Source organism: Dichotomopilus funicola, assembly GCF_033296635.1.
Source record: "Dichotomopilus funicola strain CBS 141.50 unplaced genomic scaffold C8A04scaffold_2, whole genome shotgun sequence".
NCBI classification, from domain to species: domain Eukaryota; kingdom Fungi; phylum Ascomycota; class Sordariomycetes; order Sordariales; family Chaetomiaceae; genus Dichotomopilus; species Dichotomopilus funicola.
The window spans coordinates 749,659-774,974 of record NW_026944023.1 but is presented as its reverse complement, the minus strand read 5'-3'; the positions used below and the strand labels follow the sequence as shown (position 1 = coordinate 774,974).

Below are 25,316 nucleotides of genomic sequence, written 5' to 3'. Positions count from 1 at the left end.
ACCGATGGTGGTTGGCTAAATGAATGGCTTGGATCTTGGGCTGCAGGCAGGCAATGGTGGGGTCAAGGTTGAGGTTCGTTGAATAGAGGGGCAGACCCACTGCCTTGTCGGGAGCCGGCTGCCGGCAAGGTTCCTCTTTGTCGGGATTGAACCTGGTACGTGTACCCATGAAAAACCGGGGCCACATTCTCGCAGGCTGAGACTTTGGGTATGGAATACTAAACAGTATGAGGTTAACGGGAATTTCTACTTGCCTGTGCTGTCAACAGCAAGCAAATATATTTACAGTGCCTGGGCCATGCCATTCCCTGTCAGTCAAAGGCACGATGCCCGGCGGATGCCCCGTGGTTTTAAACCACTCGAGGATTCGGCCGCTGGGTCCTAGAGGTTGCCGTATAATCTAAGAACTCGAATGTTTATGCTCCGACTTACAAGGAAGAGGTTGATTGTAACTCTGAGCTGGGTCTACACTACCTTATGCTCCGCACTTAAAAAGGCCAGTGCCCAGTCAGCCCAGGCACTGTCCAGATCTCAAAATTGTGGGGTTACTACCCCGGCACAACGCATGCTGCATTGCCAGGGGCCGGCCGGCTTTCAGCTGCAAGCAACCTCGGCTTCTTGCCGCTCGCGTCGGCTCTACCCCAGCACCATCGGCTCATCTTGCGATCAACGAAACTTGCCTCTGGCAACAATGCCCTTCAACAGCCTGGGAGACCCTTCGCCAGGATCCCGGCGAACCACTCTTCCACTGCGATAATGAGCGATTCCGACCCCAAAAGCGACCGCAACGGCGCCCCCGCTGGCGCCCGTCCTGACGCGAGCAGCGCCAGCACCAGCGTCAGCGCGAACCCCAGTATCAGCCCAAATAATGCCAACTCCGACAACACCTTTGCCCAAGCCCAACAGCGTCTCGCCGCCCGCCGACAAGCCCGCGAAACCGCCGCGGCCGCACAAGCTGCCGCCCAGCAATCCGCTTCACAACTCCGCGTGCGCATCGCCGCCTCCCAGTCCCCCTTACTCCGACGCCTCGGCGCGTCCACCCTCTCCCTGTGGGACACCATCTCGAGTCGCGAGGGCACACGCCCGGCGTTCCGTGTGGGCCAGGTCGATGCCGAGTTGTTAGATGAAGAGTTGGTGGAGCTTCTGCGCGGGCAGGTGAGCGACGCGCTCAAGTACCTTGGTGGCGGTATTGGAGGCGGAGCCGGAGGTGGCGGTGGTGGTGGTGGGAACTCGGCTCTGCGGGATTGGGATGCGGAGATATCGCTTCTCTTGAGGGCGGTTCTGTTCAAGCTGACGGTGTGGGATCACGACGCGACATACGGGGCGGCGCTGCAGAATCTGAAATATACGGATGCACGGAAGACGGGGCCGGCGTTGGTTGCCCCCAGCAGATGGCAGAAGTCGCTGTATGGGTTGATTACGGTCGGGGGCAGATATGTATGGGCGAAATGGGAGGATTGGTTGATGGAACAGGACGATGGGTTTGAAGGCCCGACTCCGACAATCCAACGGTTGTCGAATTGGAGCTCAACGCTATCCACAGTCCACGCTTCCGCCGCATTTGCCTCCTTTGTGGTGTTCCTACTCCACGGCCGGTACAGGACACTCCTAGATCGGGTCCTGCGCATGCGCCTAGCACCACCAACAAGCCAAGTCAGCCGCGAAGTATCCTTCGAATATCTAAACCGACAGCTTGTGTGGCACGCGTTCACCGAGTTCCTCTTGTTTGTGCTACCCTTGATTGGTATCAACAAGTGGAGGCGATGGCTAGCACGGACTTGGCGGAAGACGAAAAAGATCATGAGCACGAGCACGAGCGCGGATGGCGCGGGAGATGAAAAGAAGGGCGAATTCTCGTTCCTCCCCGAACGGACATGCGCCATCTGCTACCAGGACCAAAACTCGGTATCAAATGAGAATGACCTCATGGCCGCTACCTCGAGTGGCGTTGTCGGATCCGCGCAAACAGACATCACCAACCCATACGAAACCGTACCTTGCGGGTGTATCTACTGCTTTGTCTGCTTGACGACAAGGATAGAAAGGGAGGAAGGGGAAGGGTGGGGTTGTCTCCGATGTGGCGAGCTCGTCAAGGAGTGTCGGCCGTGGAGCGGGGATGTGCTCGAACCAGAGGCCAAATTCCCTGCGACCAAGACTGTTGTGTTCGCTGACGATGTCAAAACTCTACCGGATGACGAAGACAACGAGGAAAGCAGGGACGGCGAGGAAAGGGAGCGGGCGCAGGAGCAGGAAGCTGAAGGGGAGGAATCAGATATTGGAGATGAAGAGGGCTCTCGGGTTTTAGTCGAAGAGTACCCGGATGAAAGTGTGGAGGAGCTCCGCCCGCCGACACCGAGTATGGGGTCTGACCAAGCAAGCGCGTCGGAGGCATCCGGGTCGGAGGATTATGAGGTGGAGGAGGATGATTTGAAGGAGGATATAGAGAGTTAACCTGCGTAGTTTCCACATTACCCGTGGGGGCTGGGTAGAGCGGGCTGCGGATATTAAGCTAGCACTGTGCCATATACTTACTGTTACAATATTTTCAAATGTATTCTGTCACTGGACTGTACGCTAGGTTGCTGGTGCTTAAGTGTGGGGGTGAACATACCATCCGGCACAGAGTTACGGGTTAGTGGGAAGAGATTGTAATTGCACGGCAAGCTCGCCGGAGAACATGAAAGTTGGGCCGTGGATCTGGGCGCAACCGGAGCACCGGCTTGTGGCGGAGTGTATGTACATAACGTCAACAACACTATGACTTCCTCAAGGCAGAAGAGCATGAGGAGACTCAAGGGCAGGGCAAATAAGGGGCGTGGGTGACTGGTCCCAATCACAGGGCGGGCACGCCGGGCCGTGAAGTGGTGCCATGCATTAGGAAGTCGTGGCCTACAGTCCCGAGCAGAACATGCTGCAACAGCTTGTCCCACGCCGAAAAGTCCAAGTATACAAGCGGCACACATGTCGGAGACCGGTTAGGAAAGAGCAACACGGGCCGGGACGCACAGAGCCTTTCTGGGCTGCAGGAGAGGCTCCATGTACTCTTTTTGAATTCGTGTTAGTGGAGGCTAAAATAATGTATGTGAAAAAGATCCTCTCGACTACCCCCTTTAGCACGGGCCCGGCTTTCGGTACATCGCACAGCTGAAAAGACAGTGTTGGGCAAAATGAGACTGCCCGCCTCCGTCCTGTGTTAAGTCCACGCCGCCGCATGATTAAGGAGCCATCAGCCTTGGGTCCCTTTGCCGCTTATGCCGTTCCTTTTCATTCCCGACCAACATGAGAAGGACAGAAAAAAATAAGAACATTCCCGCCGACCATTGTAATGCCCACCCCCATCATCTTTTTACTTACCCCTTTTGACACTTGCACGTAGGTAAGGCTGCGGTTGTGCCGGCAATCCATCCAGTCCAAATTCTGACATCGCGGCTTTTCATCCGATGAGTCGTCTCACTTGATGCTGCGACACAAATTGTAGCATGTGTCAGCCGTTTACGACGGCCCGTTGCTGGGGCCCAAGGGGCATTAGGGGCGGCTGACGCACACGGCTCTCCTGTTACCACTGGGCTTTTACCATTAGGTTTCTTCGCATTTGAAGCTGACCTGACAGACGACGCATTGGGGCAAAGCTGAGGGCCCATAGAGTGTGGCGGGCAGTGATGGCTATGCGGCCTCGTTCGTGCTCCCTTCGTCCTCGACACTATGGCACCGTTAGGAAACCCCAGGGGGGGTTACCATGAACGGGTTGGCCTCATGCAAAGATCGTCGGGTGGATAACTGTGGGCGTCAAGAAGAGTATATATACTCCATGGTATATTGATATAGTGAAACAATAGCAATAGAAAGAGAAAAATCAGGCATATACAACATGATCGTTTCCATCATCTCTCCAAGCAAGCTCACATCCCGCATTCCCAAGAGTGGACTGCGGTGTGGCTTCTTATTTTGCCATAAAAGCGACCCCCCTACATCTTCTTCCCCAGAGCCGATGAAAGTGCTCGCGGGCTCTCACAGCATACGAAGATTCAATCCTCATCTAAATACTTCGTTGACACAAACCGCCGGTTTGTTCATCCCATTACGCCTTAGTGGCAACGAACAGCCGGGGGTCAGGCGTGGTAAAAGTTTGATCGAACAGCTCCGTACGGGAGCTGCCAACACCGCATATCCACAGTCGGAATGAGTGGTGCGCTATGATCGTCGAAGAAGAAGCGATTAGAAGTGCTCCTTCCAGAACCGGAAGCGGACCTCGCGGGCTGTAGCCGTTTTAGCCGCCTTCTTGATATCACGAGCTGTGTCGAGGTGTTAGCTTGGCAGGTCAAGTCAAGTGGGGGAAAAGAGTGTCGAAGAACATACCAGCTGCAGAGGGACCGCAGAAGTATACACCAACGGTTGTCCTCATGTTGCCCTCTAGGCCGCTAAGATAGGTGCGATCGAGGATACCGTCGCGCATGCCGGTGAAGAGTTTGGTGAAGTTGGGACGGCCAAAGTTGGTCCGCGACTTGAGCTCCGTGAGCGGATCCACGGTGGCGCCAACACTGTTCAGCACAATGTTTTCCATCATGTCCCGGTCAAGCTTCTGCGTCAGATAGGTATGGATCTTCAAGAACTCGACACCGCTAGAGCCAGGAACGCGAGCTGCTTCGCTAGATTGCTGCTCCAGAGACGAGAGAAGCGTCTGGAACCACTCGAACGAGCTCGTATCCTTGCACACCCAGATGAACTCAACACGGCGCAGGCGGGTGGGCGGGTTCGGCCCGTTCCGCAAGTGCCAGATGTTCTTGAGAATCGAGGCCCACGGCGTGACACCAATACCGGTTCCGATCAGAACAGCAATTTCGTTCTCAAATACATCCTCCGCGGGCGCGCCGTACGGCCCGTCAATGCGAAGGGTGGGCATTTGTTGGCCGTTCTGGAGTGCCACTTCGTACATGCCCATAGGATCGACACCTTCGTACACCTTGCTCTGCGCCGAACCGGCACCCACGCGGTCGCCAAGTGCTCTGGTGAAATCACCGACCTGCCGAATGTGGACCGAAACGTAAGGGTCGAACGGGCAAGACGTGATGGTAAACGGATGCCACTGGTATTTCGACACTTCGGGGACCTGAAGGAACAACCACTGGCCGGCTTTGTACTTGAAGGACGGCTTGTTGAATTGGATCTCGACCGCATCTGAGGCACGTCAGATACCAACCTCCCTCATGTGGAATAGCTCCTTTTGGGGGGGCGGTGGCGGGGGGATTCGACTCACCGTAAGGGTGTCTGATGACACGTGTGATCTTAGTCTCGCGCATCGCGCGGATCTCACGATAGAGCCGCTCCAGGAGGTAGAAGCCGCCGGTCCACATCTCCCATCTCCAACCCAGGTACCCAATACAGTGCGTCCAATAGTCATCACCAGCGAAAGGTGAGAAACCCTCTTTCGAGTCACGCACGAAGCACCCAACAGTATGCGTATAAAGTGCAAGGAAAAAGGGGATGAAGAGATGGTGCATATACCAAAACGTTTCGAATGATTGTTGCCGAATGCGATGGTGCGCAGTCGTATACATTAGAAGCATGCAGAGAAGCATCGTGTGGCCAGTGATACCACCGGGTTGGGCGTAGTGAATCTGGAGGGCGGACACCGGGCGAATCTGGGTCTTCTCGACGTTGTAGAAGCTATGAAAAGTCAACAACGCGTCACCATCTGAAATGACTGCATGACCTACTTGACGTAATGTGCTGTGGTATGGAGGATGGTGAACAGCAATAGAGCATATGCGAGTTGCCTGTGCATCCAAATGTTCTCGTCAAGGGGGATGAACCTGATCTTTGGACGGAAAAATCGCATGATGGTTCGGCAGACAGGCAGAAGGATGAGCATTCCATCGACACTCAATATCAAACCAGCACCCCGTGAGATCCACACGGAGTACTGGAGCGCATTAAGGCCCGCCAAACGTGGGTCGGATTCTTGCTTATACCTATAGGTCTCGTGTTAGTCAAATGTCGAACTCAAATCCGTAACAGGCATCACGCCCCAGCAAAACGTACCATCCATAAGCAAAGATGCCCCATTGGAATGTCCAGAAAAGGACATGGAACAGAAGCTTAGTCGGCGTGAGCTGCTTCTTCAGCAGCGTCAGGAGCGGCATCTTGCCGGACGTCCTCCTCTTATCTCCGTTCGAAATACGGGATATCGATGTCGTCCTGCGACTAGGTGGGTGCCGGCAACTTTGACTAGCGGCCGGTATTGAAATGCGACCAGTTTGTTTTAGTTGTCCGTCTCTTTCGACGTCCCCCAAGATATTAACACTTATAAAGTCGCAATATTATTCGCCGAGGACAAGAATTAAAACAAAGGGCGGACCGAACTAGGCCGTAGCAACGACGAGAGGCTGAAGAAGAAAATAAGTCCGCGAAAGCGAGTAAATAAAAAGAGCGTTCTGAGCCAGCAGCTGAAGAAATGAAGGGTGCGACGACGAGAGGCACTCGCTGAAGAGGTCTCGGTTCTTAGCCTCGCCAAGTGAGAGAAGAGAGGAAAGGTTGAGAAGAACGGGTGAAGGACGTAGTAATGCCGTGGCGGGAGCGTGGTCAAAAGAGACCGGCCACGGGGAGCGCCGAGCAATCGGAAACCAGATGATGCAAGGTCCTCTCTCCCACCCGCGAAGCGCACATCAACGCTCACAAGGAGCGGAACAAGGCCGGATGCAACGGCAGCACAAGCCGTGCCCTTGGTCTCCCTCCTCCTTCCTCGTATCGCCCTGTTCAGCCCTGCAAGACGTGGAACCAGAGTCTTCTTCGCGTGCCTCCGGGGCTACGAAACTTCCAAACGGATCAAAAACTCCCACGTTGATTTTGAGAATCGCCCCTCGGCAAGGGTATCGTTTGTGGGGAAGGGCGAGGTTTGTGCGGATAATGGAGTTCGACGGGGGGGTTGGGGGGTTGAAGAGGCAGGGGGTTGCCGGGAGATCAGACGTTGGAGGCGGTTTCGTGGTCGCAAAATCTGTGTCAGATGTATGGACCCTGCCAAGCGTCGCTCTTAGAGAAACGGGGTCGTTTGCGATGATGGCAAGCGCGTCGAAGATGAGACGAAAGTTGTGAGAGGCGCTTTGACAGAGGGGTCTGGTTTGGGGCGACCTTGGTGTTTCGTCTGGACAGGGGTTCGTAGAAGTACTGGCAAGACGCTATGGTTTTCAAACCGGGTTGGCGAAAAGGCGCGAACAAGAAAATCTCACTTGCAATTGAGTCTAGGTCGATAGCTCGTAGTTGCTAAGTACGCCAGATGCGTTTTGTGACATGGCCAGGCGAAAACCAATGTGGGAGTTGAACAGTCGAGGTTTTGTTCGCGAGGCCACTCGACCTAAGAATAGCTGGGGACAGCCAAGAAACGAAGTCGGCGGGCGGGCGCTTAAGCATTGGTGAACTTCGCTTTGGATTTGTCCCGAGAACGTGGCCCAGCACGCTAACCGAATTTCGGCTAGGCGCTTTCAGAATATCGAAGGGGCAAGCCAATCAGAGCCGTGATGCCTGAGCGACCCTGACGCCAAGGCCCTTGATGCGGGTGAGCGAGGAGTACCTTTGAATGGGTGTGTCTCGGCAGGCTGCATCTCCGGTTCCTCACTTGAAAGTTGAACCTCTCGAGGATGCCGAAAGCTCCCTTACGTGTACGTGGTACGGGCGGTAGCGTAAGAGCCGATTCAGGGCCCGACCGCCATATTTCTTACCAATAATATACATGTTTTGGCCAGAAGAGATGAAGGTGGGGATGGTCACTGTAGGCGGTTGCAATCCGTCCGTATCGTCGGGGTTTTTCCTTTGGGCTTGACCTCAATGTAAGCTTGTTAAGGGGGGGGGCTAAAACATGGTGCAACACGAAACGGGGTTAGATGTCGTGAGACTGTCCTGGTTTTCGTCTACGTAAATTAGCGAGAAAGTACCCTTCCTTACCCTGCCGTCACTGAGAGGGCAGCGTCGTCGTAGAGTAGTGGAAGGGCTCAAGGGACGGAAAACCCCGAACCATAACCAGCTTCCTCTTGTGTTGCGACGGACGTCCGAGAACGAAGCCCAGAAGGAACGTCACCATTCCCGGTATCGCGAGACAGCGCTTAGGAGTTACAACGGCACCGCCCGGGACGCTCGGTCCTTCGCGAAACCGTTGATCCCGAAAAAAAAAAAGGATATGTGTGAGTTGTCGGGATCGAATCCTCGGTGACTTCTCGCTGCCCATGGCCGGCTATTGGGCGAAAAGTCTAGGAGCGTTTACTGGTGAGAGTTTAACGACTCGACCGCGCTCCTCGTCGGTGCAACGCGAGGGAAGCAATTCCGTCAGTCGGCGGATGGCGAAGATAGACAACGTAAAGTTAAGTGAGCTGGGATTTCGAAAAACCGTTGACATGAAAGCATGCTCTTATAATAAAGTTCCCCTGCTGAATCTGGGCCCATTGGTAACACCTTCTCTCATCCTAAGACCTGGCCCCATGCCAGCCCTCGACGATCCGGGTCGCGCCGCACGTGGGGAATCGTACGATTTTTGCAGCTGTCTAAAGACAGTGACCATGAAGGCCGACGCGGGCCAAATATAAGATCCCCGAGAGCTCGATCATCGAGCGCCTTCCTTTCCCTAGACGCAGCGATGTTGCCATTCTGTCAAGGAGCTCCCGTTGGGTGTTGGCCTCTTGGGCATGCGCCGCGGAAGCCTTTCTTTCCCTCTCCACAAAGTCTTATCATCAAAACATCGGTAAGGGGAAGTAAAAGAAAACGGACAAACATATCAAAAGTGGCTTGACCGGCCATTTCCGTTGGGAGCTCCTCGCGCTTGCGTGGCATCGGCGCTCCAGTCCCGCGGCACCCAAGGAGAAGGCTGTGGCTGAGTTGAATTTACGCGTGGAAAAGTGGAGCTTGGCTTCCGTCAGCAGTGCTCTGATTGGATGGTCCCTTTGAATCGCAGGGGAATTCAAGCCCCAGCTTCCCGCAGCCAGATTGCCCCACCAAGTTTGGCACGCCTTTCGTCACTGCGCAGAAGCGCCCCATTTCGCCAGGAGAGAATCAGGCACCGTTCGCCCCGAGGATCGCCTCCCTAAAAACCTCGAAAAGAAAAGAGGCATCCTTCAACGCTCCTCTTGCCGTTGTTGCCTCTCCGCACCTCGGCCATCGACAACTTTGACCTACCAGCGCACTTGCGCACCCGCACGAACCCCCTATTTTCAACCCCGGCTTGATTGCCCTTTAATCTAATTGCTAGTCTTCGGGAACCACGCGCATGACCAGCCCACCATGGTGAGCATCATATTACTGAATTCAAAACTTCGGGCTCTCCTAACAGTATTCACATTGTAGGGCATCACTCGACGTGCAAAAGACAAGGCCGCGCGTGCCGAGCGCGGCGGCGGGGGCGGGAAGTCGGGGGGAGCCAAACCTAAGAAGGCGACCTTTGACACAACAAAAAAGAAGGAGATTGGGGTCTCGGACTTGACGTTGCTGCGTACCGTATCCAACGAGGCGATCAACGAAAATTTGAAGAAGCGCTTCGAGGGCGCCGAAATCTACACCTACATTGGCCATGTCTTGGTTTCGGTCAACCCTTTCCGCGATCTCGGCATCTATACCGACCAGGTTCTCGACAGCTACCGGGGGAAGAACCGGCTGGAGATGCCACCGCACGTTTTCGCCATTGCCGAGTCCGCCTACTACAACATGAAGGCGTACAAGGAAAACCAATGCGTGATTATCTCGGGCGAGTCGGGTGCCGGAAAGACCGAGGCCGCGAAGCGGATTATGCAGTACATCGCCAACGTCTCGGGTGGGGGCGAAACGGGCGACATTCAGCAGATCAAGGACATGGTATTAGCTACCAACCCGTTACTAGAGTCGTTCGGGAACGCAAAGACGCTCCGCAACAATAACTCGTCGCGTTTCGGCAAGTACCTGCAGATCCACTTCAACGCGCAGGGCGAGCCAGTGGGTGCCGATATCACCAACTACCTTCTCGAGAAGTCCCGTGTCGTCGGGCAAATCACCAACGAGCGCAACTTCCATATCTTCTACCAATTCACGAAGGGAGCGTCGCAGCAATACCGGGAAACGTTTGGTATCCAGAAGCCGGAGACATACATCTACACCAGCAAGTCCAAGTGTCTCAATGTCGACGGGATCGATGACTTGGCCGAATATCAAGACACGCTGAATGCGATGAAAGTCATTGGACTTACCCAGGCGGAGCAGGACAATATTTTCCGGATGTTGGCGGCTATCCTATGGACGGGCAACTTGGTGTTCCGCGAAGATGATGATGGATATGCGGCAGTGTCGGATCAGTCCGTTGTGGACTTTTTGGCATACCTGCTCGAAGTCGACTCCGCCAGCCTCGTTCACGCCATCACTATCCGTGTTCTTACGCCCAGGAACGGGGAGGTCATCGAATCACCAGCGAACGTGGCGCAAGCGACGGCCACCCGGGACGCCCTGGCCAAGGCGATCTACTATAATCTGTTTGACTGGATCGTGGAGCGGATCAACCAGTCCTTGAGGGCGCGGCAGGCTGCTGCCAACTCAATCGGTATCCTTGACATCTACGGCTTCGAAATCTTTGAGAAAAACAGCTTTGAGCAGCTCTGCATCAACTATGTGAATGAGAAGCTACAGCAGATCTTTATTCAGTTGACCCTAAAAGCAGAGCAGGAGGAGTACGCCCGGGAACAGATCAAGTGGACCCCTATCTCTTACTTTGACAACAAGATTGTGTGCGACTTGATCGAGTCCATCCGGCCCCCTGGTATCTTCTCTGCTATGAAGGACGCAACGAAGACCGCCCACGCCGACCCCGCCGCTTGCGACCGCACGTTTATGCAGGGCATCAACGGGATGTCGAACCCCCACTTAACGCCTCGCCAAGGAAACTTCATTATCAAACATTACGCCGGCGACGTGACCTACACAGTGGACGGCATCACGGACAAGAACAAGGACCAACTTCTCAAGGGCCTGCTCAACCTCTTCCAGGGTAGCCAGAACAAGTTCCTCCACACCATCTTCCCACACCAAGTGGACCAGGACAACCGGAAGCAACCTCCGTCGGCGGGCGACAGGATCAGAACCTCCGCCAATGCGCTCGTGGAAACACTAATGAAATGCCAGCCCTCGTACATCCGAACCATCAAACCGAACGAGAACAAGTCGCCCAGCGAATACAATGTTCCCAACGTCCTCCATCAAATCAAGTATCTGGGTCTCCAAGAAAACGTCCGCATCCGGCGTGCTGGTTTCGCCTACCGTCAGTCGTTCGAAAAGTTTGTCGATCGTTTCTTCCTGCTCTCGCCCGCCACCTCCTACGCTGGCGAGTATACCTGGCAGGGGTCCTATGAGGCTGCGGTCAAGCAGATCCTCAAGGATACGAGTATCCCTCAGGAAGAATGGCAGCTTGGTGTTACCAAGGCGTTCATCAAGTCGCCCGAGACGTTGTTCGCTCTCGAACACATGCGAGATCGGTACTGGCACAACATGGCCACCCGTATCCAGCGGATGTGGCGCGCCTACCTCGCGTACAGGGCCGAGTCCGCCACCCGTATCCAACGTTTCTGGAGGAAGAAGCGGACGGGCGCTGAGTATCTCCAACTCCGTGACGAAGGGCATAGGGTTCTGCAGGGTCGGAAGGAGCGCAGGAGAATGAGTATTCTCGGCTCTCGGCGCTTCCTGGGTGACTATTTGGGTATCAACGCGAGCGCGGGTCCGGGGGTCCAATTACGGAACGGTATGCAGCTCGGGAGCAACGAGAGGGCGGTGTTCTCTTGCCGTGGCGAGATCCTGGAGGCCAAGTTTGGTCGGTCCAGCAAGCCGAGTCCAAGAATTTTTGTTGTCACAAACAGCAAATATTACATTGTGGCTCAGGTTATGGGGCAAAACCATCAAGTCCAAGTTGTTGTTGAGAGGTCGTTCCCCATAGGCGCCATCAAGTTTGTGAGCACGTCGACGGCTCGCGACGACTGGTTCTCCTTGGGGGTGGGTTCTCAGCAAGAGGCGGACCCCTTGCTGAACTGCGTTCTCAAGACCGAGATGTTCACGCAAATGAAGCGGGTGATGCCCGGCGGGTTCAACCTCAAGATTGGGGACACGATCGAGTACGCAAAGAAGCCGGGCAAGATGCAAATTGTCAAGGTTCTCAAAGACTCGCCAAGTCCACATGATTTCTACAAAAGCGGTGCTGTGCATACACAGCCGGGAGAGCCCCCCAGCTCCGTCTCCCGACCCACGCCCAAAGGCAAGCCGGTGCCCCCGAGACCAATCACCCGGGGCAAGTTGATCAAACCCGGTGGTCCCAACGGTCGGCCGTCCCGGGTGCCGGTCAACCGCACACCCCAGGCCAGGCCAGGTGCTTCTGCTGCGGCCTCCTCACGGCCCGTACCACAACCACAGCCCGCTGCAGCCGCCGCAGCAGCCGCGGTGACGGCTAGCATACCCTCACATACGCGGAATCAGTCCAACTCATCAGTTCGCGCGCCCCCTCCTCCTCCGCCCGCTGCACCGCCTGCGAAACCCAAGATTATGGCCAAGGTTCTGTACGATTTTGCCGGCCAGCGAGACAACGAACTGCCGATTCACGCAGGCGAGGTGATAGAAATTGTCCAGAAGGAGAACAACGGTAAGCTTTGTTCAAACCCACCCCTACTACGTCTATCGAGCCCTATCATGCTAACCACATTGTGTCTCACTAGGCTGGTGGTTGGCGAAGACACCTGGTGGACAGGCCTGGGTTCCGGCGGCCTACGTTGAGGAACAAGTAGCGGCCCCCGTTGTGGCACCTCGGCCCCCGCCGCCACCTCCCGCAGCGACCAACGGAGCAGCTGCACGAGCGAAGCCGGCCGCACCCCAGCCCCCGGCGAAGCGCCCAGCAGCGGGCAGGAAGCCAGTGGCACTGCAGGCACGCGATTCGGGCATGAGTATGAACGGGTCAGATAGCAGCAGGAGCAGCACGCCGACACCGAGTCTGGCGGGTAGCTTGGCGGATGCGCTGCTGGCTCGGAAGAATGCGATGGCGAAGAAAGAAGACGATGATGATTGGTAGATAGATCTGGAATAGTACGTTGGATGGTTTGGCGGGCGGATGGATCTTGTTTCTCCTTTTACCTTAGCGGGCCAGCGGACTGGATGCCTTTTAGTCGATAGCGAAGAGAACGGCCTTGCTACCGTCTTGAATTGTGTCTACGTTCCGATGCTTCATGCGAGTCTCAGCGTTCATCCTCTCTAGTCAGAACCTTCCTTCGTCGCATCAGCTCAGCCAGAGGCACATCCTCGTCATCCGCTCGGGCTGGTATGGTTTCTTCGACATCTTCATCAACCCCGTAGTCCCACAGGCGGTCACCGTCCGAGTTAGTCCACAGTGGTTTGCCAACCACCTGGTAGCCCTCGTCGTCGTCATCGTTATCCTCGCCATCCAGCTCCTCTAATTCAGTGATAATTCCAGAGCGTTGCTGGGCCTGTCTTAGCTGGGCTTGTTGTCGTCTAATCAAGTCCTCCTCTTGCCGCCTCGCAAACGCCGCTTTGATTTCTTCCTGTGTCTGGTATGGTTGATAAGCATCAACCCCCTGATCCTGCTGCTGCTGCTGAGCTGTCGACCCTGGCCAACCACCCCGCTTAGCCTGTCTCGTCTTCTCTGGATCCGGTGGTGGCCACAGTCCAGGTAGGTCATTAAATCCGTTCTCCTCCCACTCCCACCCGACCCCTTTGCCAGGCGTCGTATTGTCGATCACCGGGCCGCCCCCGAATATGGGTAGGAACCATTGCAGTGGGTTTCGTGTGCCCATTGCCTGGGCCATGTTGGCAAAAAAGCCGAGGTCGTACGGGTACTCGATCCGGGCGAGCATCTCGCGCATTGCGGTGCCATCGTCGCCCCAGAACTCCCCAGCACCCTCGTCTTCATCCCGCATCCGTCCCAGCAACGCCTCGTGTCGCTCCATCTCCCAGTCCTCGATCATCGTGCTATTGAACACCCACCCCTTGACCGTTGTGTACAATAGTATCCCTAGTGCAAAGGACGTTCCAAAGTTCGCCAACGCAAGCACTGCCAAGCCAATCAGACTGCCCAGCGACGGGCCCAAGTAGGCGGGAAGATGGCGGTCCGCCCATATTGCGGCAGCGCGCTGCCAGATGAGGGACGCCAGGTACCACAGCGAAAGGTTGGTGTAAACCAAAAATCGGAGGAAATAGGGGAACGTCTGCATCGACACGCAGGCACCCGTCCACGGGCAGTGGTGGTCCATTTTTGGTATGCATCGCGCGCAGTGCCGGCAGTGGTGTGCCCGGAGGGGTTTGGGGGCCACGCATTTCTTACACCAGCGGGTCGGTTCACGGGCGTCGAGTCGGGAGTGTGAGGTCGAGGTTGGGCGAAGATCAGGGTCGGCTGTGGAGGAAGAAAGGGAGGATGTTGGGGACGAAACGTAGCGGCCGGGGTCGACGGTGCAGGCACGGTAGTAGGTGAACCAAAGGCACGCTAGCAGGATGTTAAAGGTGTAGTTTTCTCTCCGTGTAAGAGGCCCCGGCGCGAGATCGGGGTCGGTGTTGAAGAGGTACTGTGAGAAGTAGCCCTGGAAGGCGATCAACGCGCACACGGCTGGTATGTAAAGAAGGTGTAGACCGGGCGTCGTGGGCCCGGTTTTGGGAGTTGTCATGGCGTCTGCGTTTCTGTGTGACCCATGGGAGAGTTGTTTGGGCTGTTGTCCGATCTTGTTGCTGAGTACTGTACTAGTGAGGTTCTTGTTGTTGATGGTAAGTTCGAAGTTGAGCAGCTGTTGGAAATCGGATGACGTTAGAAACAGGGGACCAACCTGGAAAGTGCAGGCACAACCCGACGCGTCGAGGCGCAGCTGCAGATCCACCTCACAGGCTTCGAATCAGGGGCCAGTGGGGGCTTGCAGTTGAAGCTTCTTCCGGCCTAGGGGTAACTTTTGAGGGAGCACCCAGGGGGTCGGGTCAATGTGCGAAATTTTAGGGAGCTGATCAGCGGCAAGGGCCTAGACACGAAATGCGCCCACTCAGGGGGCGGTACCCCCATTGCCCAGCGTTCACGTTTAGCTCAGGTAACGGGCATCGAACAAAACTAGGAGGAAATGCATCTAGGGCCCAAGAATAGCCTCAGAAATTGCTTCAATTCCCGTCGCTTGCCATCCACATCATCGAGCACTGCCGACGGTGCATTTCGGTCAGCCAGCAAGGGCCGGCATGCAGGCACTCGGCACATCTGACCCCTGGCCTTCCTCATGGCCCAGCATTTGACGGCGCTTTGGTGAGACCCCATTGCCGAGACACACTCATGTTCACTTGGTATATCAACACCCATATCGAAGCTTCATTGACTGATTCCCGCCCAGCGCCATTGCGTCTTTCCTGTGGCTTGCTCACAGTTTAGAAGACCACCAAATAATAGGTCAGTACCGGCACCACCTAAGTTTAGTTCTCCTGCTGACACCTCAAACACCAGAACAACCCCGTCTCTCATCACTTCTCGTCCTTTTCATTGCCGCATTCGCATCATATGCGGCAAGCTTCTGTTCTGTGTGGCTGCCAGGCACAAATGGAAGGTTCGGTAAGTGATTAGCCTCTTATCAAACAGGGGTTTGCAGGTGCCTCTCTTTCGTATTACTGACCTTCGCGAAGACGATGACCGAGCACCGCTGAAAGCAAAGCGTGTGAACCTGCCAAAGAAACCGCGGCGATACTTCTTCCCGTCGCTGGTTCTTTGTGTTATCCTACGGTTGGAAGTCTTCCACCGCGTGTCGCTTGACCTCCAGTGTTCGACGCCCGGTGTTGAGGTGAGTGCCAAATTCCCAAGCGTAAAGCTCTGTCCGTCAAAACCCTGACCCATTCGATCACCAAGGCATTCTTACCCCTATTTATTCTTGGCTATGAATTGCTTCCGGGCCGACGAGCGCGGTCCGGAAATGGCGACGATGAAGAGACCCCGGACGATATGGGCATGACCATCATCGATGCCGCTAGGGCCTGGTTCACGGAGTCTAAGGCATCCCTATGCGTGTCGATAATTATGCTTACCATCGGCACCTATCTCGTCTCATCACGCGATCCTGGCTCGACATTCTTTTGCTCCACCCAAGACCTAAGAATTGTGGTCGTCCTTTTCCAATGGATCGGCCTAGTACTCGATGCCGCTATCGCCATATTGTTATGGCGTATACTCGCTTGGGCAAGAAGTACAAAGAGCAGGCTGAGGACGCTAAGTGGAATGCTGGTGGCTGCCGCGCTCGGGACTGGGCTTCTCTATCGAGCCTCGCGCTTCTTCCTCCCTACCACCCCCATGACCTACCAATTCCGCGGCCTGGACTCCCTGTACATTTTCGACGTCATTGTTGACGGCCTCGCATTTTCTACCTCCATTATCTCAACAAGCCTCCTTGCCACCGAAGGTAGCCCTCTATCTTTGGTGGGGATTATCACGTTTCTTTTTGGTATTGCGCAAGCTATTCAGCTGACGGCCCTGACGGGGACATGGGAGAACATCTCTCCCGGCACTGTCTATATTGGGTTGATCCTCGTATGCATTGGGTTCTCATTTTTCGTTTACACCAACAACATCGAGTCTGTTGTGTTTATGCACCGCGCATTTGTGGTCATCATTCTGGTCATCATCACCATCGTCGCCACCATATACACCCCCATCAAAGCGCTTCAGGTCACCGAAAAACACCCGCTGATAAAGACTATCTACGACGCCCGGATCGCCGCGGACCGGTGGTTAGTCCGCGCGACGGTCAGCGATTCGCTCCCCGTCGCCGTTCGGGAATACAAAGACCGTCACAGCGGAAGGGACCCGCCCCCGAACTTTGACGCCTGGTACGAGTTTGCAACACAACGACGCTCTGTTGTCATTGACCACTTCGCTCAGATGGAGGAAGATATTCTCCCGTTTTGGGGTGTGCTGCCATCGAAGGTGCGGGAAGCCGTCCGGCACGCCGCTGCCGAACCCGATATGGCTCTGCTGAGGATCCAAGGGGGCAAGATAGAGCATAACCTACCCCCGTCAAGCCCTTACAAGCCGGTCATAGATGATCTGATTGAGTTGATCGGAGGGTTTGTCCAACATCTCTCTGACATGGAGTTCGCTGTCAACCTGAACGAGCGGCCTCGGGTCCTTGCGCCTCGGGATGATGTGCAAAGGGCAGTGAAATCGGCCAGTTGGAAGCGTGTTAGCAAGCTCCTACCCAGGTCAGTGGATATCCAGGGAGACATACCGGCGGCCCAGCCCCCTAACGATGGGGAATCTCCGGCCGAAGAATACTTCACCCCGGTAACGGCCCTCCGGGAGATGACGGCTCTCACCTGCGCTCCCGGCACCAGGGGGCGAGCAGGGACACACTGGGACGTCCGCGACATTTGCGTCTCGTGTGCCAGGCCGCAGTCACAACAGCTATACCTGGCCAACTGGCAGTTATCTCAAGGTCTCTGCCACCAGTCAGATCTGTTCCGCCTCCACAGCTTCCACATGACACCCCCCGAGGTCCGCCCTTTGCAAGAGCTGCTTCCAGTTTTCAGCAGGGCCAAGACCACCAGCTATAGCGATATTCTCATCCCGCTGCGTCGGATCAGCGAGCCTGCCGAGCCCACCACGGAGGACTTTGAGATGAAATACAAGAGGCTGTTCTGGCGTGGTAAGGTTGACCGCTACGGTACTAGCCACGAGCTCGTGCGTGGTGGTCATCAAGAACGGCTCGTCCACACTCTCAACAATCCCGCAAGCTCGGAGAAGACCATACTTCTCTTACCGCAAAAAAAGACGCTCAGGTACGAGCAGGTTCCGACCGCCGATATCAACGAGCTCTTCCCTATCGATGTTGCCTTTTCCGAATACAACGCCTGCAAGGACGCCGCCGCTCCTCAGCCCGGCATCGACGACACTTGCAACAAAGACGCCGCCGCCGAATTTCACAAGAAGCCGCAGGACGAGGAAACGCTGCGGCATAAATACGTCATGGTTATTGACGGGGACAATGGGCCCTCGCCCGAGGTCTTACGCACGCTGCGGTCCAATAGCGTCCCTTTTTACGCCTCCATCTTCAAGGAGTGGTACAGCGAAAGACTCCTTCCGTGGATCCATTTTGTCCCCATCGACCTACGCTTTCACGCCCTGCATAGCACAGTCGTGTATTTCATGGGACTTCAGAAGCGTGATGGCCGGATGCTGAACGGGAGGGAGGTGGAAATGGAGGACCGCCAGGATGATGGTAAATGGATTGCTGAACAAGGGAAACGGTGGGCAGAGAAGGCAATTCGGCGTGAGGATATGGAAGTATACCTGTTCCGGTTGTTGTTGGAATGGGGGAGGATAGTGGCCGAAAACAGGGATGAGATTGGATTTGAGCTGGCTAAAGGGAATTAGGGGACGGGCTTTAGAGGGGAACAGGATAGGTTTGCATTTATTTAAATTCACTAGTCCACATGGAATATCCGGGAAATTTGGCGTTTGTACATACATGAGCTGGTTTCAACTTCTCCCGAGAGAGTTACACCGTCTCCTCCAATAATGGGTGCTGGTCATACCCCATCGCCCTAATCTGGATCTTCATGCTGTCCAACACCCTCGACTTGAGGCTCACGTCGTCGACAATGTCCGCTCCAACAAATCCACCGTGGGCGCTCCGGAACTCGTAATTTTTGACAACATGCCAAATCCTAGTGATCTCGGTTGGGTTCAAGGGAATCATATTGGGAATACTCCACATAAAAGTGAAGGAGTTCACCCCCGGTGGCCGCGTCCTAGGGTTCCCGAGAGCATCGACCTTCCAGGTAGACTTTCCAGCCGGCGTCATCATCAGCGTGTCTGCTGTGAGGATGTACCCGTCATACACAAGTACCTCTGCTCGTTATGTCAGTTTCTTCCTCGGCCCAAGCTAACCAACGAAAGAGAATAAAGGGGGCAAAAACCACAGAAACAGACTTACGACTCCCCGGAAAATGCCCTCCCAGTTTCACAATCCTCACTCCGCTATCCACCCCGCCAATCACCACCTTCGTCTCGACCTCTTCCAAAAACACTCGCCGCCCCTCGGTATCATGCTCCTTCCCCGGCCGCGCCAGCCACTGCGCATCCTCCGCGGCTAGGTACACAGGACACTCAAACCGCGCCGCCCACTCAAGATGCGTCGTGTAGAAATGAGGATGTGATATAACCATCGCCTGGATCCCACCCAGCCTCTTCAAGGCCTCAACCGTCGCGTCATCCAGGTAAGCGACACAGTCCCAAAGCACGTTACCGGCGGGCGTGCGGACAAGGATAGCACGCTGGCCGATGCCGAAGCTGGGGGTTGTCACGATGGCTGTGAGCTGGGGGGTCTCTGGGTCTGCGCCGGTAGAATGTCCGCTGTGGTTAGGTAGGGGGATGAACTCGTTGCGCCGCGTGCCTTCGTCGCGTAGAGCTTGGAGCGTGGTGAAACTCTGGCCGGAGGCTGGCACGAACTGGCGGGGGTCATCGCAGATGAAGCAAGTGGGTAAGGAGGCTCGGTCGGCGGTGGGATGTTGGGTACCGCAGGCGTTGCAAATGAGGTAGGAGAGGGAGTCGGCCATGGTAGTGGATATATGGAGGTGAGGTTGACCTTTGTTTATCGAGAATGTGTCTATGATATGTACCCCTCAAACTACACTGCGTATTGTTGCTTCGCTCTTGTAAAATAAGGAGGAGAAGTGCCTGATCCTGGAGAAAGAATCGATGGCGCGAGGCCTATGGAGTCTTTTATATCCAAGGCTGTGCTTCATGGGTCGATACTCAATTAGGGAGGTCCTCTCTCCGAGCAGTCAAGCTCGTCGTACTGCGGGGTCTAGTGTCATCTGAGCTCGACCGTTCCCGTAATACGGGTGAATACATCGCCCTATGGCTTACTAATTTACTCTTGTTAATTCTCGCCTAGATTTCTTCGAAGGTGATGATGGCCGGAGCCTTATAATTTTTGTGTGGAACAAGCAAGAGGGTACCTATGGAGTGATACATTCTTCATCCCACAAGAATTGTGGGAAGAAACGGAAAAGGGGTCGGTATTGAAGCATCAACTCCGTCAGGGCAGTGACCAAATCCCAGCAACAAAGACTAAGAATCCCATTGAACTCATCCTTCAGAAAATGTTCAATGGAGCTTCGAGTAGCCCAACCCCTGAATCATCCCGTTGACTTTCCACTAACAAAAAAGTAAGGGTTAGGGTCAACGCGCTCGGAGACCGAAGCCTCGGCCGAGGCTGATGACGTCAGCGCCGGGTGCCCCGCAACCACATGGCGACAATTCGAGATGCATCCATCCCTTTTTTTCACCCTTTTATTTTTATTTATTATTTCTTCCCCCGGGTACCCCACCACAATACCGCCCCTCTTCCACACAGTTAGAACAGCGGTGCAGCAGCGCAATTGACAAAGGGTGTCAGCCCTCACTGGCGTCCTCCCCAAGGGCCAAGGCCCTGCGGCTCTCTGGCTGCATTCCAGCCCAACCCACGGCCCCGGCCCCTTTTTCCCAGCTTTGCCCAGTACATTCCATGTACAAGTTCTTCTTTCCACCCCCCCTCTTCAGCCCTGTGTTGTGACTCTTCAAACCTAAAACACCGACGGTGAAAAAAATTTCTTCAGACATCATCACACGCTCCGCGCCGCAGCAGAATGGGAGACGTGGCATGTCCCCAGGCCCGGTTTCTTCCCGCTTCTCAATGTCACACTCATCACATCTCGAACCACCTTACAAAGTTTGTCTTCGCGACTTCCTGAAAAGCTGGCTTTATTTGATTTGGGCATCAAACACTTGTTATCAAGGATGTCCGTGTCTGGTGGCAGCAACATTCGATGAGGCCAGCCCGGCGTGGCCCCGAGGCGGCGATCACTATGTGGTCTTGTCTCGTGTCAGCTATTGTTTTTGTTTGATGTATTCCTCCATTCAGCATCCAATATTCCGGGCCACTCTGCCAACACCGCCACATTTTTCCAAGGAAACCTTTCCAATATGTTCCGATTTCTTCCTTTATCTGCCTACCAAAGGACCACGTCATTACCTTGGCAGTGTAAAAAAGGACAATCACGTTCCAATGGGGTTGAACCCGATGCCCGACGAAGGGTGGGAAAAACAATATCTCTTTTTTTTTTCGTCTAGCTATTTCGCGGCCAGCCGTGATGTCGCTTTTATCCCAGTCAGCTTTGCGGCTCGTGCCACCATCTAATTGATGCTACCGCTCAGAACCCAGCCGGTGTGACAAAGGAAAGGTCAAACCGCCGTAAGGATGATAACTCCTCTAACCAATACTCATTCCGGAGTCCCTTTTGGGTATTCCCGATCATAACGTCATATCGTAACTTCGTCTCGTCGTCAAGTCCCCAGAAAAGATGTTTTGAGCGCCTTGGCCAAAAGAAGGAAAAAGACAAACAAAAGAAATAAAGAACAAAATGAAATGAAGTGAGTGTGGTCAAGAAGGTAAACAAGCCAAAAAAAAAATAAAATCAGGAGCTATGCAGCGTCTTGAAGCCTGTGGTAATCAGACTCCGCTTGCTCTCCTTTGCATCACTAGGTCCGGACGAGTAGAACAGTCCCTGAATCAAACCGTCAGCATTAATGACTTGGAAAAAGAAGTAAAGTTAAATAAGGTAAATAAAATGGCACACTCACTCCCAAGCCCTTCTGCTTTGCAAACGCCGCTTTCATCTTAACCGTCTCCGGGTTGTCATAGGTCACGAACCCGCCATCGCCGCCTACACACTGCGCTGCCACAGCCCGCTTATCGACGAGCTCCTTGGTCCCCTTGCGCGGCAGCTGGTTGTACTCAAACGCCCCGTCCGCGCCGCCCATCCCGCGGTTTTTGTGGCCGGGCCCGGCGACATTCAAGAAACTGCGCCCGTACGTGGGGATCCCCATCAAGATTTTCTTGCCTGGTACGCCCGAGGACATGAGATCCTTGACAGCCGTGGCGGCAGACTGCTCATCCTTGCTCATGGTGTACAGCTGGGCGTGGTGGCCGCTCTTGGGGCTCCAGGGCCCGAAGAAGTCGAAAGTGTTCAGGTTGACGGTGTCGAGGTACTCGGCCGATTGCCGAAGGTCGATGTTCTGAAGAACGGGCTTGATCGCGGAGAGGGTCGCCGTGAGAATGTACCGGTCCTCGGGAAGGTAGATGCGGACCGCGGCTAGAAGTGACAGGAAGTCCCGGCCCTGTTCGGGGGTATAGGGGTACGGCCACACAACTGAAGCTGGGTTAGTACTCGAAATGACAGGACAGAGAGACATGTTGGGGCAAGGGGTTAACTCACTATCGATGCCATCCAAGCCAGACGCCTCAACCAAACTCCGGGCTGAGCGAGCAAAGTTGTCTCGAAGAATGGCACTAGAGGCCACGATGGGGAATATGTCGGCTGAATTACCACCCCCAATGGACAAAACAACCTGTAAGTGGCGGTATCTTTGCTTGATGTGCATGAACGACCCCAAGGCACCCTGAACACCATCGCATGGCGCCCTGGTATCGGCCCACTCGTCGCCAAGCTAGGATATATGTGAGCAACCAAACTACTAGGAATAGATCAGCAACATTCGATATCACTTACAAATACTCCGCCGTCTGGCGTCACGTTGGCGAAGGCATAGTAGACACGGTTGATGCAGCCATAACTTAACTGCCCCGGGGTATCTCCGTTGTAGACACGCTGGTTTTCCCAGTACACCGCATTGGTGTACATAAAATGGGCTTTCCGTGAAGAAGTCATGATGCTCAATGGCAAGAAGGGTATAGTGAGTGGGGTGCGGACGGGGACAGCGCGGGGAGATCTCGATGGAGGATGGTGTTCCAAAGCTTGGGAGATAGGAGAGGAAATACAAGATGGAGATGGGGTCAACAGCTCGCTTTAAAGTACGGAAGAAACGGGAGGCATCGATGCTTGCTGGGAAGAAGCTTGTGCCAGCGCATAATGACTGATGGGTACTCGAACCGCTGGTCGGGCATCAAGGAACACAACAAAGTCAATAGAAAGTATCACAAGATTTGAGTTCTTCTACCTAGCCAAGCATCGACACCTGTTCGAGTGTTCGGGTTCGGGGGTGAGCTACCGAGCGAGCCATCCAGCTTTTGTGGGACCCGGACCGAGTTTCGGTCTACAGCGACCGTAGTAGAGGCCCATGTTCCCAAGCAACATCTGCGGTATGACATAATTGCGTGGGCCATGAATCGTCAAGGGGTGGGACAGAGGCGGGTTAGAGAAGACAAACGATCGGAAGTGATGTGTTGCTAGGTTGTCGGAGAGCCAGCAATCATGCGGCAGGGGGGGTCTGGGCGAATGAGTATGCTATGCCGGCAACTGAGAGCCAGGAGCGGACGCGAAGCAAACCAGCAACGTAACGTGAGAGACACGTCCGTTTGAAATTTTTCTCTGCGCTCTACCCGACCGCCACGATTCGCGAACAAGGGACAGGGGGATGGGTGTCTGTTGTATCTCCCTCGGGCTCTGTGAGCGGAGCGGATCGGGGACTAGGTCACCACATCTGCCGGGTCTCGTCCCTTGTGATCCCCCGTGACCATGCTTCAACAATGCCACCCAACCAGCCAACCCATCCACAGTGACCCAGCGGTGAGGGTATGACCGGAGAACTGGGCGTATCATTGCAACAGGTACAAGGAGCTTGGCCATGAAATGAAGTCGGGAAAAGGCCACGTGAGGAATATGTCGGTGAGAAGGGTGAGCGAGCACTGAATTTCGTAGTACAACATTGGTCGAGTCTCTCGTGGGCGATTTCCATCGTCACCCAGGCTTCTGCGGTCTCCCGGGGCTCAACACCGGACCGGGATGTCGGGGGTGGTTTACATTGTGAGCAACACAACCCGTAACAAAGCGTGGCGGTCTCGATTGGCCCGGGAAGCCAGGAACTTGGAGTACCCGAAGTGTGGTCCCCGATACCGTCAAGTGCGCAAGCAACTGGATGTTCCGGCAAAAGGGGTCAGCAAAATGGAGGGGAGAGATGTGGGGTCCGGAGCACGCTATTGGGTCTCCGGGACGCCGAGAAAAGAGACGACCGAGAATCAGCCCCCGTCGCTTGGAAGTTGGAGGATTTTGATGGGAGGGCCTAGTGTTCGGGCCGCTTCAATGACGGGACTGCGTGCTTCTCGTTGTTGGGTCAAGTACACACTCGTTCCTGCCAATGGACACCACTGGCAGCAGCTCACGATCCTCTCTTCAAGTTCCCCTCTGCGAGGCCAAACGCAGGGCCTAGGCCTTCCATGCCTTCCAGGTTGAAATGATGGAACCCAAAGGAAGCCAGTGGCGCCTTCAGGTGCTGATTCCTGGTACCTGTGACATCGAGGTACGGGTAATTGGGCCAGGTCAGGTAAGGAGGCAGGAACTGCCAGCTCATCTCGCCATCGTGGCTTCCACATGGGCATGGCAACCTCGTTCCGATTTTAGTTGACTCCAGGGCTGCAGTGCATTGCGCCGTCTCTTTTATCCCTTCCTTCCAGAACAATTCCGTGCCCCTCACTAGTTGCCAACCCTGTGCGTCCCGCCTTTGCCTCTCCACTTTCACCTCTCCATCTCAAAGCGCCCGTGTTCCTGCTCCGCCAAACATCCTATCTCAACGAAAAACGAGCGGGTTGTTCTTCGGATGAACGGACCAGAGTCTCGCCAGCGGCGGAAAGGAAGGGTATAGGTTTCCTTCGGACGCCGTGTAACCGTCGTTCGCGATGCTTTCCGATGGGATCCGCATTGGGACGCAGTTGAAAAAAGGCAGATGACCGCCCGACATCATGAGAATTTTCGTCCAGCCTAACTTGTGCAACACCCGGGCATTTCTTGGCCCTGCAAGTCATCCACATGCCACGCAGGGGTTTTGAAAGAATGATAGGACGGGGAGACACCCCGCCAGTTTCCTCGAAGCCCCGCTAGACAAGAAAAAAAAAGTTGGCTCGACGACAACATGCCCCTCCTCGCTCGACAGCTTCCTGGAATACCTTATCGTCTGGATTTCCTCCATTGGCCAACGGTGAATGTCTAGGACTTCACCATCTGCTACGAATGTATCCCGCCGTTGGACTTAGGCGTCTGTACGTCAGGGAGGTCAGGGTTGCGTGGTCATGTCTCCCCTTGACGCAGTTGGACTCAGTGTGATCAGCTCGAGAGGTCGTCTCTGGCCCAGGACAAGGCTGGTAAGCTGGGCAGCAAGGATGGTGGCGACGCGCGCTCATTAGGCCTGTCATGCCTGTTTCGGGGACCTGCTGGGCATTGACTTTGATTCTTGGGATTTGGCGAGGCTGTGCCGATCTGTGGTGACAAGACACACACCTCTGCAGAAATGGTGTGCCCGATGCCAGGGAGCTAGGGTAGGA

At 55.0% G+C, this 25,316-nt stretch overlaps 7 protein-coding genes across 7 annotated transcripts; 3 read left to right on the top strand and 4 right to left on the bottom strand.

The window, feature by feature from the left end:
- Positions 1 to 756: 756 nt before the first annotated feature.
- C8A04DRAFT_8860 (peroxisomal biogenesis factor 2) lies at positions 757 to 2,451 on the top strand (the record flags this gene model as incomplete). Its single annotated transcript, XM_062785268.1, has 1 exon — positions 757 to 2,451. The coding sequence occupies one exon, from the start codon at positions 757 to 759 to the stop codon at positions 2,449 to 2,451; it is 1,695 nt and encodes a 564-aa protein (XP_062641178.1).
- A 1,764-nt stretch (positions 2,452 to 4,215) lies between these two features.
- C8A04DRAFT_33907 (ferric reductase NAD binding domain-containing protein) lies at positions 4,216 to 6,140 on the bottom strand (the record flags this gene model as incomplete). Its single annotated transcript, XM_062782649.1, has 5 exons — positions 4,216 to 4,292; positions 4,357 to 5,175; positions 5,255 to 5,664; positions 5,715 to 5,969; positions 6,040 to 6,140. The coding sequence occupies 5 exons, from the start codon at positions 6,138 to 6,140 to the stop codon at positions 4,216 to 4,218; spliced, it is 1,662 nt and encodes a 553-aa protein (XP_062641177.1).
- Positions 6,141 to 9,261: 3,121 nt separating this feature from the next.
- On the top strand, positions 9,262 to 13,045 carry C8A04DRAFT_24358 (P-loop containing nucleoside triphosphate hydrolase protein; the record flags this gene model as incomplete). Its single annotated transcript, XM_062779112.1, has 3 exons — positions 9,262 to 9,264; positions 9,325 to 12,622; positions 12,696 to 13,045. 3 exons carry the CDS (start codon positions 9,262 to 9,264, stop codon positions 13,043 to 13,045), a joined length of 3,651 nt encoding a protein of 1,216 aa, XP_062641176.1.
- Positions 13,046 to 13,208: 163 nt separating this feature from the next.
- Positions 13,209 to 14,648, bottom strand: C8A04DRAFT_24357 (DHHC palmitoyltransferase-domain-containing protein; the record flags this gene model as incomplete). The annotated part of the gene is made up of 1 exon (XM_062779111.1): positions 13,209 to 14,648. One exon carries the CDS (start codon positions 14,646 to 14,648, stop codon positions 13,209 to 13,211), a length of 1,440 nt encoding a protein of 479 aa, XP_062641175.1.
- Positions 14,649 to 15,236: 588 nt separating this feature from the next.
- Positions 15,237 to 18,370, top strand: C8A04DRAFT_24356 (glycosyltransferase; the record flags this gene model as incomplete). Its single annotated transcript, XM_062779110.1, has 5 exons — positions 15,237 to 15,262; positions 15,348 to 15,403; positions 15,458 to 15,562; positions 15,634 to 15,788; positions 15,854 to 18,370. The coding sequence occupies 5 exons, from the start codon at positions 15,237 to 15,239 to the stop codon at positions 18,368 to 18,370; spliced, it is 2,859 nt and encodes a 952-aa protein (XP_062641174.1).
- Positions 18,371 to 18,494: 124 nt separating this feature from the next.
- C8A04DRAFT_24355 (beta-lactamase-like protein) lies at positions 18,495 to 19,554 on the bottom strand (the record flags this gene model as incomplete). Its single annotated transcript, XM_062779109.1, has 2 exons — positions 18,495 to 18,847; positions 18,933 to 19,554. 2 exons carry the CDS (start codon positions 19,552 to 19,554, stop codon positions 18,495 to 18,497), a joined length of 975 nt encoding a protein of 324 aa, XP_062641173.1.
- A 1,902-nt stretch (positions 19,555 to 21,456) lies between these two features.
- On the bottom strand, positions 21,457 to 22,710 carry C8A04DRAFT_24354 (endochitinase B1; the record flags this gene model as incomplete). Its single annotated transcript, XM_062779108.1, has 4 exons — positions 21,457 to 21,546; positions 21,623 to 22,191; positions 22,258 to 22,489; positions 22,552 to 22,710. 4 exons carry the CDS (start codon positions 22,708 to 22,710, stop codon positions 21,457 to 21,459), a joined length of 1,050 nt encoding a protein of 349 aa, XP_062641172.1.
- Positions 22,711 to 25,316: the final 2,606 nt, after the last annotated feature.